At 42.5% G+C, this 13,817-nt stretch overlaps 1 protein-coding gene across 1 annotated transcript; it reads right to left on the reverse strand.

The window, feature by feature from the left end:
- Window positions 1–455: 455 nt before the first annotated feature.
- Window positions 456–13,151, reverse strand: LOC127429694 (carbonic anhydrase 4-like). Its single transcript, XM_051678787.1, has 9 exons — window positions 13,115–13,151; window positions 12,718–12,807; window positions 5,094–5,138; window positions 4,839–5,003; window positions 4,524–4,669; window positions 4,341–4,433; window positions 1,852–1,918; window positions 1,454–1,617; window positions 456–1,357 (listed from the first exon to the last, which is right to left on the reverse strand). The coding sequence occupies exons 1-9, from the start codon at window positions 13,149–13,151 to the stop codon at window positions 1,181–1,183; spliced, it is 984 nt and encodes a 327-aa protein (XP_051534747.1). The 3' UTR covers window positions 456–1,180.
- Between the last annotated feature and the right edge of the window lie 666 nt (window positions 13,152–13,817).

Raw genomic sequence — 13,817 nt, forward strand, 5'->3', positions numbered from 1 at the left:
TAGTCTTTTACTAACAAATGTAATATTTCCCTTTCAGAACATAATGGATGAAAGATAATTGTCTTTTAAAGAGAAAATAAGGCTTTATACTCATCCTCTAACAAATTGAGAGACTTCAGAAGACCTGACAACGTTTCCGGTAAGGGAACATAGTGAGTAACGATGCATCCTGGATTTTAAAGTGCATTATGGGAACTTTTAAGGAGCTAAAATGATACTGTGATTGGGACAGCCCTAGAAATTGCAGATTCCCTGGTCAGCGCCCTGACTGCAGAACTATGGAGCTGATTGATACGCACCCTATGTTTCATTTCCTTCCCTGCCGATGTAATCAGATGTTGCAATATTTTTTTATAAAATATCGTGAAATTACTTTTTTTTTTACATATCGCCTAGTCTTAGTTCACACCGACAGTGATCTGCAGCAACAAAGTCACTGGAGTCATACATTTTTATGCATCTTAAATTAAAGGCTAAATATAAAAGAATATCATTTACTTACATTTCATACTGGTGTGAACCTTGCTCGCAACATATGATGAGGAGCTCAAGTTCAAACACTCAGTGGGCGTGATTTTTTTTTCTTGGTTTTAGAATGTGGACTATACAGGGGCACATCTTTTGTGATTTTAATAACCTTGACCTGTATTGTATGGCACTATTATCATTAATTTGCATTTTTGGCTTCTATTACATTGACTTGTGTACTGCTGCTGCGAATAACACATTTCTACAATAGCATTTGTAATTGAGAACTTTTGCTCTTGTGTGATTTCAAATCTACACTGATAGCTGCCAGCGCAACATAAACAAAAGAATTAATGAGTGCATCTTAAAAGTCTAAGGACTGGCATCTGACCGACTGGCAATCCTCCCCTGCAATCGCCATAAAAGGATTTAAAAATGACATGCAGTGCACAATATAATTCATTGTCTTATGTTAGAACAGCAAAAGGGCCTGTTGGAGGCAGTGGCGGATTTAGGCATGGGGAACATGGGCAGCCGCCCAGGGCGGCATACAAGCTAGAACCGCCACTGGTTGGAGGAATACCTTTTTTTTTTACCCATGATTGAACAGCAATAAAATTTGATTCGACTTAACTTGATTTATTATTGAATTATAAATGACACATGCTTTTAAGCAAATTCCCCAATAGATAACTGATGCACTATCTATAAATCAGACTGTGAGAACTGAGATGGTTGTGAAAACAGAGCTGACCAATAAGGTAGTGCTAACACAAACAACAATACTCATGGAGTAAGACACCTCACATCCATTCCGGGACTGAACGGGTCGGTATGTGTCTACCATGGCAGTTTCATTGCCAAACTGTAGACTTGAAAATGCAGAGAGCTGTAAGACAAAGATGAGACAACAGATTTGGCCAACTGTGTGATTTTCCTGCATGCTCAAGAAACGTTTTAGTCCTTCATACAAATCATAAACTACCTGTTCCTTGCTGAGTGTTATGGGTTTTTCAAATACAGTCCAGACAACAGCTTCAGAACAGCCTGGTGTGGTGAGAGACCCCTGGTAGCGAAAGTACTGCCCCAAGGTCTCATGAGAGGGAATCAGCATGTCTAACGACATAGTTTCAAGTGTTGCATTGGTGCCTAAAAATAGATGTTTCATAGGTTGTTATAAAATTCCTGTTCTTTAACACACCCTGTCTAAATATAGCATTAGCCTATCAGAATAATAATACATTATATAACTGGTCCCTCCATATATTAGATAATGTGTGACCTTCACTGTTATGTATCATAAAAGACCTTTAATCAAAAAAACAAAAACAAAAAAACAAAAAAAAAAATTATTAACCTTTGAAGATAAGTAAATAATCTTACCTGGGAGTTTAATATTGATCAGGGAATTTATGATGGACTCATATTTCTTATTGGCACTCTTTGATTCCTGTAAAATATGACCAAACAATGATAAGCTGTTGTAGCTGTAACAAACTGAACACGCCATTCAACTAAATAATCGTGTGTCTGTGCACGATTATCAGTGTTGGGTGTAATCTGATTGCAAATCAACTAGATATTCGAAATAATTTTTTAAGGCAAACAGTAGGCATCACATTTTAAATTTATGTAGTCAGATTACAGTTACTGACTTTTAATTAAGGTAATTACTTTTACAGAGTGTCTATTTGCACCCCTGTGTAAATAGCATCTGCTACACAGGGCAGCTACACTATATGGCCAAATGTTTGTGGACACCATATGTGCTTGATGAACATTTGATTTCAAAACCTTAGGCATCAATTTCCCCCTTTGCTGTAATAACAGCTTCCACTATTTTGGGAAGGCTTTCCACTATACTGTATGTAGTAACATGGCTGCAGGGATTTGCTCTCATTCAGACACAAGGCTATCAGTGAGGTCAGGAACTGATGTTGGTCGATGGGGCCTGACTTACATTTGCTGTTCCAGTTCACCCCAAAAGTGATCAGTGGGGTTCAGGTCTGGGCTTTGTGCAGGCCAGTCAATTTCTTCCACACCAGACACAGTAAACCATTTCTTTATGGACCTCACTTTGTTCACAGGGGCATTGTCATGCTGGAACAGAAAAGGGCTATCCCCAAACAGTTGCCACAGATTTGGAAGCACACAAAGCCCAAGCCATTACATAAAGAAACATTAAGATTTTTCTTTACTGGATTTAATGGAGTAACCACATTCGTTAATTAGAAGGGGGTGTCCACAAACTTTTGGCCATATAGTGTATTTGCACCCCAATAGTCTGGTGGAACCAGAGAAATATACGACTAACCAAACAATAAGTGTCGCTGCAGTGGCGTGGGGTGTGAAGACAGTGTGTGAATGTGTACTGTTGTAATAGCGGCTGCGGTTCGAATCCTCGCTGTGTCCCACTCTTTTTCCCCATCCGATTTCCTGTTTCCACTCCTAATATTTCCTTTAATACTAAAAATAATAGATAAAAATGAATAGAAATGTTGATTTCTTCACAGTGATTTGCTCATGGTAAATGTTGAGGAGTGCAGAGAAGGGTCGTTACCACGGCTCGGCATCGCTTGTGTGTAGATTGCATCAAACCAAGGTTATATTTTCTAATTTAAGGTTAAGGTTAGGTTTAGGGGTAGGGGTTAATGAAGTGTGTCTGTGGGACTCTAAATTAACACAATAAACACACTGCAAAGATACCCATACTGTATGTCAGTATTTAAATATGGATGCAAATAGTATCTGACACTATGTGCACCAGGGTGAAATTAGTATCTACCATTATTTGCACCAGGGTTGGTGTGCAAATAATATCTGCCACTATTTGCACTGGGGTGTAAATAGCATATACCAGTATTTGCTCACAATGGTGCAAACAGCATCTGCCATACTTTTAAGTACTTGGGTTACACATGTGTTCAAAAATGTGTTCAAAAGTGTTTTTGTAGAATGCATTTATTATTATTTATTATTATTATGTTCATCTGTTTGCATTTCTGTGACAGCTGAAGAGTTACTAAAAAGTCATTAAAAGGTTAAAATGTGTAGTGCTGAGTGTATGACTTGTGTGCGACAATGAACAAGGAAAAAATATAGACATTTTGAATTTGTTGAGCATAAAAACAACATAAACATACATTTATATGATCTCACAGGAAATCTGCAACAAGTCATCAATTGTTTTGTCTACTAATATCGGTCTATGCTTCTGGAATGTCCAAAGTGCCACCAGTGGTCAAAAGTGAAACTACAGTCATGCGCATGCACGACAGTACTTGGACCCAAACTGTGTTTTTTCCTTTACTTCTAATGTAACTTGAAAGGCTCAGTGCATCCAACATTTTCTCCAACATTTAGTAGTAATTACATTATATACTGTACTCCTAACCCTAACCCAACACCTAAATCTTACCCTGACTCTAACAGTCTTTTGAGACTAAAACTTCTTTCTTTTAGTCAAAAGGGATGTGTACGCTGGCCCAGGTGGGCACAACAGAACCAAATTAGCAAAGCAAATAAAAGCTGCAAACACAATGGAAATAAGCCACAGTACAATGAAATTAGGCCACAACTCTATGAAATTAATAAGATGCAACACAAAAAATCATAAATAAATAGTTATAAAAACTCTGTACTTATTTGTCCTTAAGTACTCTGGCCTATGCCTGGTTGGGTTTCTACTAGAACTCTTAATGCATATAACTTTATCCACATTTGATCGAATCTGTACCAGGCAATGATGAGAAAATTACAATTGGTGCCTGCAGCTATTCTTGCATACCAGCATGATCATACATATTGGGTCAAACTATAGGTGGAATGTTTTTTGGAATGAATCTATGTGATCATGTTGTATGTGTTTTTACCTCATAAAAAAATCCAAGAACAGCCACTCCAGAAGGGTCACCGACAGCCTCTTGCAGAGAATTATATGTTTCTTTTATATGGACAATGTGAAGCTGTGAAAGATAGATGCATGCTTATCTCCTTATTGAAACACAACTGTATGGATATAACCTCTCAATATATCCAGTTTAGTGGTCTAATACCTCCATAGGATACTGCTCTCCATCTATAGTATGTTCTGATCCAGGTCCACCATTCTTTCCCCAATGCAGGTGTAATTGCTGGGCTTTATAAGCAGTTCCTAAGCTGGCCCCAGTGATAACAGCAGTGTTTGGCAGATCAACTTGCACTAAAGATGGTAAATCATGAACTTGATCACAGTACTCTAAAAAGAGCTTAAAAAATATTGTCTGTTCTATCAAATTTAATTAATATCTAGCTGATTGGGTAAAAGTATTTTACCAGGCATTGTTTAAGAACAAAACAGAACAAAAAAATATATACTTGTGTAAACTTACCTGTATGCCCACTGTTCTTAATGATTCCACTGAATGACTGTTGGTAGCCTGTAAACTGTACCGGGGTCAGGCGATGGTCTGGGATAACTTGCTTTGTTACAATATTAATGGGTGACTGTTTTCTGCCTCCACAGGTTGTGGCTATTGTTGCCCATTCATCTGGTCCTACACAAAGAATTGCTCATGATATTTCAGCACGTATCATATTTTACATGCATTCATTATGCATAGTATTAAATGAGGCACAATACACACCTCTGCATGTGTTGCTGCAAGTTACCTGTGACTGATAGCACCAGTCTGAAAATAAAATCAAGTTAATGACCAGGTTACTAATTGTAAACTCCAATTTATATTCACAATGTTTTGTTAATAAAGGTCTATGACCAACCGTGAATAGCATACATTATACACAAAAAGCACATTTGTAGATTTAAAAGAGCATGGTCTGAGATTTTTCATCTTTTTGACTTGATTTGAATGGTATACCTGAATGTTATAATTGTTGCTTGGAAAGATTTATTTTTTTTAACTTGATCAAAGGTATAGTATTCCAACATTTTGGTTTAATCTGCCTGAAAATTAATTTAAGAGTCCCCTGCAATGGTTTTGAATTCTGTTCAGCTGTATGTGCCTCAAAAACATTTGGATTGGTGCATGATTCACATGTTCAATAGGGAAGGGACCTCAAACTTATGCTTGAAAACAATTATTAACCAAAGTATTCATCAAAACAAATAACACATTTTGTTATAGAGCTGCTTATCTCTTAAATTTACCTTTTTCTTTTTTTTTTCTTTTGAATTGTTACTTTTTTGTTGTTTAGTTTGCTGGGGTTTTTTTTATATATACTTATGATTTAGATACATATCGTATTTTTAATGAGACACAAATCATTTGTAAGACTAATAGCTAAGACTGCTAAAACAATACTGATGGACTCTGTCATCAAGATTTAAGGATGGAGGGATTTGACCTTCATCAACAATAACAGGCTTGATAACATTAGATTTGTTTTTTGTTTTTTCTCAAATGAAATAATACAAAATTTTATGCAAAACATTTTGTCCACCTACCTGCGCTTGTTGCAGTCCTGCAAAAAATCGGAAGTAAAATGGATAGATATAACACGTTCATCCTTAATGGTTTATTTTAAGTGAAAATTCCACTTGAATGATCACTACTTCAGCTGAAGGGCAGGGGAATGTATTTTATGATTGTATACTTTGGTTGCACATTTTATAACAATGCTTTCTCATTGACCCCTCCTTTCACATTTTATAGACGAATACAAGGGTGCCCAAAACCTGGTGATCATTAAACTTATGATTGCATAAGAATGCGCCATGCAGATATTGGTTAATTGTGAGTATTTCAAAATATTAATTGAAATACAGTTTAAGTCAGGTTACAAATCACAAAACAGGATATTAGCTATGTAGAACCTACACATTGAATACAGATGTGGGACATGTCCTGAAAATTTCTTATTGCCGTTGTTTTACAATATGATGCCAAATGTCTTAGCCCCTCACACAATATTTTATTTTATAAATAGCTAAAGTCCATTGTTCAGAGGAAAATAAAAAAAAATATTATATACAAAAAATTACCAGTTGTCTTACTTTAGTTGTACTCATCCTAGCCTGTGCTTTACACAAGCAATTTAAGGCTATACTTGTTTCAGGGTGTAGGAATGATTCAAGAAGTGGTGGAGGCACATTAAGGCATAAGTACTGATTATATATTGATTAAATATAAAATAAAAAAGGTTGATATGCCCCTACTTGTGTTATGATATCTGGGATCAAACCTGTAACCTTTTATTAGCACCATAAATCCACTGGTCATGGTAACCATATCACTGAGCTGGTATTATTCAAACGCAAAGCTCAAAACACCATGTTCAAACACCATGTGAGGAGAGTGGATATGTTTATTTTGCCAATTTAATCTGCCTTTTCTTATCTATGTTATAAAAGTTAATGAGCCATCCATAGAATTTGGGATACTCTAGTATCGATAATTGAAAATATCTCCACCCACAGCAAACTTTAGCTACCATCAGCTACAACCTTCCAAATCACTATTAGTCTTACATTAATGGTTAATACTGTTGCCAACATTGTAGAAGTAAACATTAAAAACAGTAAATTTGAATAGAAAATGTAGTTAACAAAGTTATATTTATACAATAGCCAGCAGCCATATCACCCTGTAGCTCAGGACTGTTTGCCCACTGAAGTTAAGCAGGGTTGAGCCTGGTTAGTACCTGGATGGGAGACCTCCTGGGGGAAAATGTCTTGGTTACTTTCGTAACTTCTGTTCCCTGATGGAGGGAATGAGATGTTGTGTTGATGTAGTGATACTAGGGGTCACTCTTGGGAGCCCAAAACAACTCTGATCTTTGAAAAAAGGCCAATGGGAATTGGCAAGTGTAATTTGCATGCCACTCCCCTGGACATACGGGTATAAAAGGAGCTGGTATGCAACCACTCATTCAGGTTTTGTGCTGAGGAGCCGAGACAAAGTCCCAGTCATTTCAGCGGATAGTTCAGTATTGTGGCAGGAGGGACACAACATCTCATTCCCTCCAACAGGGAAAGGAGGTTACGAAAGTAACCAGGACGTTCCCTATCCGTCACTCACTAGACGTTGTGTCGATGTAGTGACACTAGGGATCCCTATATGAAACGCCACAATAAGCTGAACTGTGTTACGTAGACTGGCGGTGCGAGACGGGCAGACCGCTGTGTGCCTCGTAGCCAGCGCACCAGGCCGTCACGTAACCTTCCCCAACACTCTTATGAGCGTCGAACGGTCCTTCAGGAACAAGTCGACTGCACAAAAAATAGGGACAGACTAGCCCAGTCATGGTCTCTTTTCCTCTCTTTTCTCCCCAAAAAGAGTGGAATTTGTTTACCGACTGGGGCCATAAGTGTCTACATTGGGGGGGTGTCACTCCCAAGGGGAAGACACCACGGAGACCACACCCCGCCCAGATGGGGGGGGGGGGTATTTTGAGTGGAAATACATCACATGTTCTTTCCAAGTCTTGTCAGAAGTATGTCAAATGGAGAAGTCCCATGGTAGGTCCTACCCAAGAGGGGAGGAACTCTACAAACACGGTGACCGGGGGCAGAGGAACCACTGCCCAAGGAAGATGCAGTTTACCAACAGGGAAACGATTTAGCAGCAGATATACATCACATGGAGCCACCTATGGGGAACCAGCACATGTGGAGCACCTACCCCAGTACAGGCTTAGTTAGCACATGTACAGGGCCAGCAGTGAGTTTCTCCGCAAACTCGTCTGCCACAGTGCTAAGGAGGAAAGTCATCCAGGGATCACCACTTTGTGAACACTACTGGGAGTCAACAGCGCACATCTTCACCTCAAAGGAGGGAAAGGTGCTATGCGCAAGCGGTACACCCGGCCAGCTTTCCCGGAACTTACCTGTTTGTTCCTGACAAAACACGGGACGAAACCGGCTCAACCCAGAGATTGTAGAACCTCGCAAAGGTGTTGGGTGTTGCCCAGCCCGCTGCTCTGCAGATGTCTGCTAGAGAGGCACCATTGGTCAGGGCCCAGGAGGCCGCCATACTCCTGGTAGAATGGGCTCATAGCCTCATGGGGGGCAGCACATGCTGGGCGTGATATGCCATCACGATGGCGTCAATGACCCAATGGACGATCCTCTGTTTGGAGACAGCACTTCCTTTCTGCTGTCTGCCAAAGCAGACAAAGAGCTGCTCAGAGTTACTAAAGCTCTGTGTGCGATCCAAATAGATGCGTAAAGCGCGCACTGGACACAGCAACGCCAAGGCTGGGTCTGCCTCCTCCTGGGGCAGCGCTTGCAGGTTCACCACCTGATCCCTAAATGGGGTCATGGGAACCTTGGGCACATAGCCCAGTTGGGGTCCCAGGATCACGTGAGAGTAGCCCGGACCGAACTCCAGGTACGTTTCGCTGACAGAGAATGCCTGCAGGTCCCCTACCCTCTTGATGGAAGTGAGCGCAGTCAGGAGGGCAGTCTTCAGAGAGAGTGCCTTTAGCTCGGCTGACTCCAACGGCTTGAAGGGAGCTCCCCATAGTCCCCAAAGGACTACAGAGAGATCCCATGAGGGAATGAGGTGCAGTCTGGGGGGGTTCAACCTCCTAGCACCTCTCAGGAACCTGAAGTTGTGCTTCCCAAATACTTACCATCCACTGCATCGTGATGTGCCGAAATGGCGGCTACATACACCTTCAAGGTGGAGGGGGACAGCTACCCCTCCAACCTCTCCTGCAGGAAGAAAAGCACCGATCCAACTGCACATCTCTGGGGGTCTTTGCATCGGGAAGAACACCACTTAGAGAACAGACGGCACTTCAAGGCATACAGGCGCCTCATAGAGGAAGGGTCTGTGTCGAGGTAAAACCGAGACGTGGAAGTACGCGTCCTTCAGGTCTATCACCGCGAACCAATCTTGATGCTGGATGCTCACTAGAATGCGTTTTTGCATCAGCATCTTGAACAGGAGTCTGTGCAAAGCCCGGTTCAGTACTCGCAGGTCCAAGATTGGCCGTGACCCACCGCCTTTCTTCGGTACGATGAAGTAGGGGCTGTAAAACCCCTTCTTCATCTCGGCCGGAGGACAGGCTCTATCGCACCCTTCCATAGTAGGGTAGCGATTTACGTGTGCAAGGTAGCGGTATTATCACCCTTCACTGAGGTGAAGCGGATGCCGCTGAACCTGGGCGGACACCTGGTGAACTGAATCGCATAGCCGAGTCGGACGGTCCTGATCAGCCATTGGGACGGGTTGGAAAGCACGAGCCACGTGTCCAAGCTCCGGGCGAGGAGGACCAAGGGGACAATCTCGTCGGACGTACTGGCGGATGGGGCCTCACGGCGGGGCAGAGCCTGGGGCGCCACATCGAGGGGGCTTGAGCCCCGTGGCCATGCTGAGTCGATGGACATCGAAGCACTTACCTGGCTCCTGATACCCACCATAGGATCGGTCGGGGAGGGGGGAGGAAGTATATGATCCCCGCAGTCCATCGGAACCATCCCGGTGTGGTTGTGGGCACGCCACAGCTGGGTGTGCAGGGGCGGGGGGGCCGCCACTGGAGCGCCAAACCTGCTGAAATGGAATGGTGGATGGTGGTCGTGATGTCGGCTGTGCACTCCGGATATGTGACCCAGGGAACAAGAAAACCGCTCTTTTGTTGAACTTTTGGGTACCGCAGCCTCTTGGACATGTTGCAAAATTAAATAAAAACAAAAGATTCTCCTCCCGGCCCTCCACCGGGGGATGGAGTGGTCTGTTCACCAGCTCCAGAGCAGCGGGTCTCCTCGTCCCTGAGACGGGTGACCCTGGGGTGCTTCGAAGCCTTTCTCGGGTTCTTGGTGGCCGGCCATGAGACGGGTGGCGTCTGCTTCCTGCGGTGGGCTCCACGCCAGGGCCGGCCCGTGGGGGCGGGCTGCGGCAGAGCCAGTGCTGTTGCTGCATGAGAACGCCCTTGGCGATGAGCAGACGGGGTGCAGGGTCTTGAGCCGCGCCGGGGCGGGATATGTTGAAGTTCCTGCATCAATCCCGGGTCGGAACTACCCTCGTGCAGTTCTTTCAGTGCCTTAGCTTCGTGTACCTGCAGGAGAGCCATGGCATGCAGGGCGGAGGCAGCTTATCCAGCGGCGCCGTAGGCCTTAGCCATCAGAGACGACGTGAACCTACAGGCCCTGACGGGAGCTTTGGGCGCCCGCGCCAGGTGGTGGCGCTCTGCGGGCACAAGTGCACCATGAGCGACTTATCCACCTGGGGGATCCCCAAATAGCCCCTGGCTTCCTCACCATTGAGGGTAGTGAGGGTGGGGGAGCTGAGAGATCGGGATTGGGTCGTGAAAGGTGCCCTCCATGATCTTGTCAGCTCCTCATGCACCTCCGGGAAGAAAGGAACCGGGGCCGGGCGCGGCCATGAGCGGCGTTCCGAGCCGAGGAACCAATCGTCGAGCCGCGAGGGTTCAGCTCGCGGGGCCCCGGGCAAGCATATCGGCCAGCTCCACGTCGGCCTGCGACTGGGCGACCGCACCCGAGGGAGGAAGCCCAGCCAAAGCCTCCGCGCCGGACTGAACGAGCCCGCTCTCCGATGCTGCGCTCGAGAGCTCATCGTCTTCCCGGGCCCCGAATAAGAGGTCAAACTCGAACCATTGGCCTTTTTTCAAAGATCAGAGGTGGTTGGGGCTCCCAAGAGTGACCCCTAGTGTCACTACATTGACACAACATCGAGTGAGTGACAGATAGGGAACTAAGGTTGCTGCTGGAAGAGTTATTAGGTAGGCCAGCAGGGGGTCTGTGTGGTTCCCAATGCCCCAGTATAGTGATGAGGACAATATACTGTAAAAAGGCACTGTCCTTTGGATGAAATGTTAAATGGAGTTCCTGACTCTCTTTCCCTGGGTACTTCTTGTAAAGAGTAGGGGTGTAATCCCTGGTGTCCTGGCCAAATTCTCCCCATTGGCCCTTTTCAATCAAGGCCTCCTAATAATCCCCATCCATTAATTGGCTCTATAACTCTGTTCTCTTCTCTCCACCAATAGCTGGTGTGTGGTAAGTGTACTGATACACTATGGCTGCTGTTGCAACATTCAGGTGGATGCTGCACACTGCTGGTGCTTGAGGAGAGTACCATGTTCACTGTGTAAAGTGCTTTGAGTGTAGTGTCAGAAAAGCACTATATAAATGATTTTTAATAGGAATGACAATGAGGCTGTGAGGGATTGACTTACAGTCTCTTCAATGGGCTGTACTGCAGTTTAAAGTGTTTTTGGATCGTTCCGTGGACAAAACATTGATAAAATATCTGTCCAAGAACATTCAGTATACAAAGAACTCCAGACCTCATGAGTTGTGGAAAATCAGATGTGATGTAGGAGCTTTATACAGCTTTATTCCATTCGTGCCATGGTTGAGTGTACGTCTATCCCTCACAACCTCGTTTTCATTCCCATTAAAAATCAAAGATGGCACTAGCGTGAATAAGGTCTATTGTCTTCAATGTTTTGATACATTATGCAGCATAATATGCAGCATAATGTTGCAGACATACACTTGTAGGTTATCTTTCCATATGTGTCCAGATGGGACGTAAAGGTCCAGGTATACTATGTTTTTGCGTGTCCTGGATCGCCTCGTGCCTGGTCAACCGTGTTGCCTTTGTGAGTACACTTTTCTGACCACAAACGAATAGGAACACATTCAATGCATGTGCACTACAACTGCTTTGTGACACTCTTTAAGTACAGTCAATGGCCAGCGCATGCGCAGACGACACGCACAGCCGAGGACCATGTGTGCGATTCAAGATGCGTCACACATACTGTGCAAGGAGCATTCCTCACCACGCACACCGGAAGTATCCTTTGGCATTTACAGTCTCTGATCTGTCCAGTTTACAGTTAGTAACAGTAAGTACCAAAGTTGTTAGTTACAGTAGTTGTGCCACCTAGTGGTAATTCTAGGTTACAAATTTGGGGTCATGCAACTTCAAATTTTTCTATAAACATGCTCCTACTGAAAAGAATTTAAAAAAAAATGCAAAGCAAAATAAAATAGATTTAAAGTAGTTTGTTCAAATATACTTATTTCATTATGGGTAAGCTATTTCTTAAGATTGGTATGTTTGTCTTTGAAATGTCTGAAATCATTTGCTGACCATTGTTGAAAACAAGAAAGTTTATAAAATTTGATCTTTGTTCGTCAACCTGTGCATATTTTCCAATATGCAGGCACAATATGTTTTGCTTTTAGTAGGTTATTTAGGAACAATGTAAGTATTTAATCAGTTTCTCCTGCATCTTAAAGGAAAAGAAGATAATGTAATTAACCCTAATCCAAACCTGTCTCGCAGTTAGTTGCTGAAGACTCTATGTATACTGTGGTGTTTATTTCAGGAGTTAATCCAATGTTGTGCAAAAATAGGTGTAGACCTATAATTCAAGTCCAGACTCAACCCCTCCCTCATGCTTCATTGGTTGAAGTGTGAGAAAATTTTGTACAGGACAGGCATTGACACAGTTGTAAAGGACAATAAAGTTCATGGTAGAATGATAACAAATCCATTCACACCAGTGGATTACTCAATGAGAGTTTTGTGTCTCTGATTAAAAGGAAGCAAACTATGTCCTTTAGATTTGACCTTTCATAAGCTCTGATGCCAGTGCATCAGATAAATTCACTGGATATGCAAACCTTTGCAATTCTATACTTTACTGACATTTTGAAACAAAATTTAACCAGTTGCATTTCTCTTGATAAGATGTCCGTAAATCATGTTGCACTTGTTTTTTTGTTTTGTTTTTTTCTTAGAATATTATCTTTGCACATCACAGAGAAGTCTCTGCACAGCCCTCACTTCCTTTTCTGTTTGTCAAACAAGAGTTTGAGGTTTGGGTTGTCTAGACAACCAAGTCCATCTTGTGTACATTGTGTTCGGGGAAATTCTGCTAAGATGAGTCCTATAAACTCAGGGGAGTCTGACAAGTATCTTCTAAGAAAAGTGGGAGCAAAAAAGAGGCTTCTCTAAGCTTGTCTTCAAGTTTGATTTACAATAGATTTCAGAGTCTCACAGTTGATAGTTTCAGGGCTATATTAATGCTTTAAAAGGTCTGTAATTTAAATAGCATCATACTGTTTACAATAAAGCAGTAACACTTTCCAATAACAGTAAAGAAATGTTCCGGGTTCAGTTCAAGCTACGCTCAATCGACAGCATTTGTGGCATAATGTTGTCTACCACAAAAATAATTTGGTTACAGTAAGGCATTTACTTTGGAAATTAATGGGGCTAGTCCATAAATGCTAAAATACACAGTTTCAAAAGTATGGCCACATGATCTAACATTATATATGTTAACATGATTTAACTACAATACAATCACTTACTAACCTTATCTGTGTAAAGTTATATCCAAAACTGGGATTATGTTGTCATGATAAT

Source organism: Myxocyprinus asiaticus, chromosome 39, assembly GCF_019703515.2.
Source record: "Myxocyprinus asiaticus isolate MX2 ecotype Aquarium Trade chromosome 39, UBuf_Myxa_2, whole genome shotgun sequence".
NCBI lineage: Eukaryota > Metazoa > Chordata > Actinopteri > Cypriniformes > Catostomidae > Myxocyprinus > Myxocyprinus asiaticus.

Excerpts from the sequence above, each read along its gene's own strand:
- LOC127429694 (XM_051678787.1), bottom strand. The coding sequence starts at position 13,151 with ATGATTTACGGACATCTTATCAAGAGAAATGCAACTG. Across the intron at positions 1,618-1,851 it reads GATCAATATTAAACTCCCAG|GCACCAATGCAACACTTGAA; the intron begins GTAAGATTATTT and ends ATCTATTTTTAG. Across the intron at positions 1,358-1,453 it reads TAACACTCAGCAAGGAACAG|CTCTCTGCATTTTCAAGTCT; the intron begins GTAGTTTATGAT and ends TTTGTCTTACAG.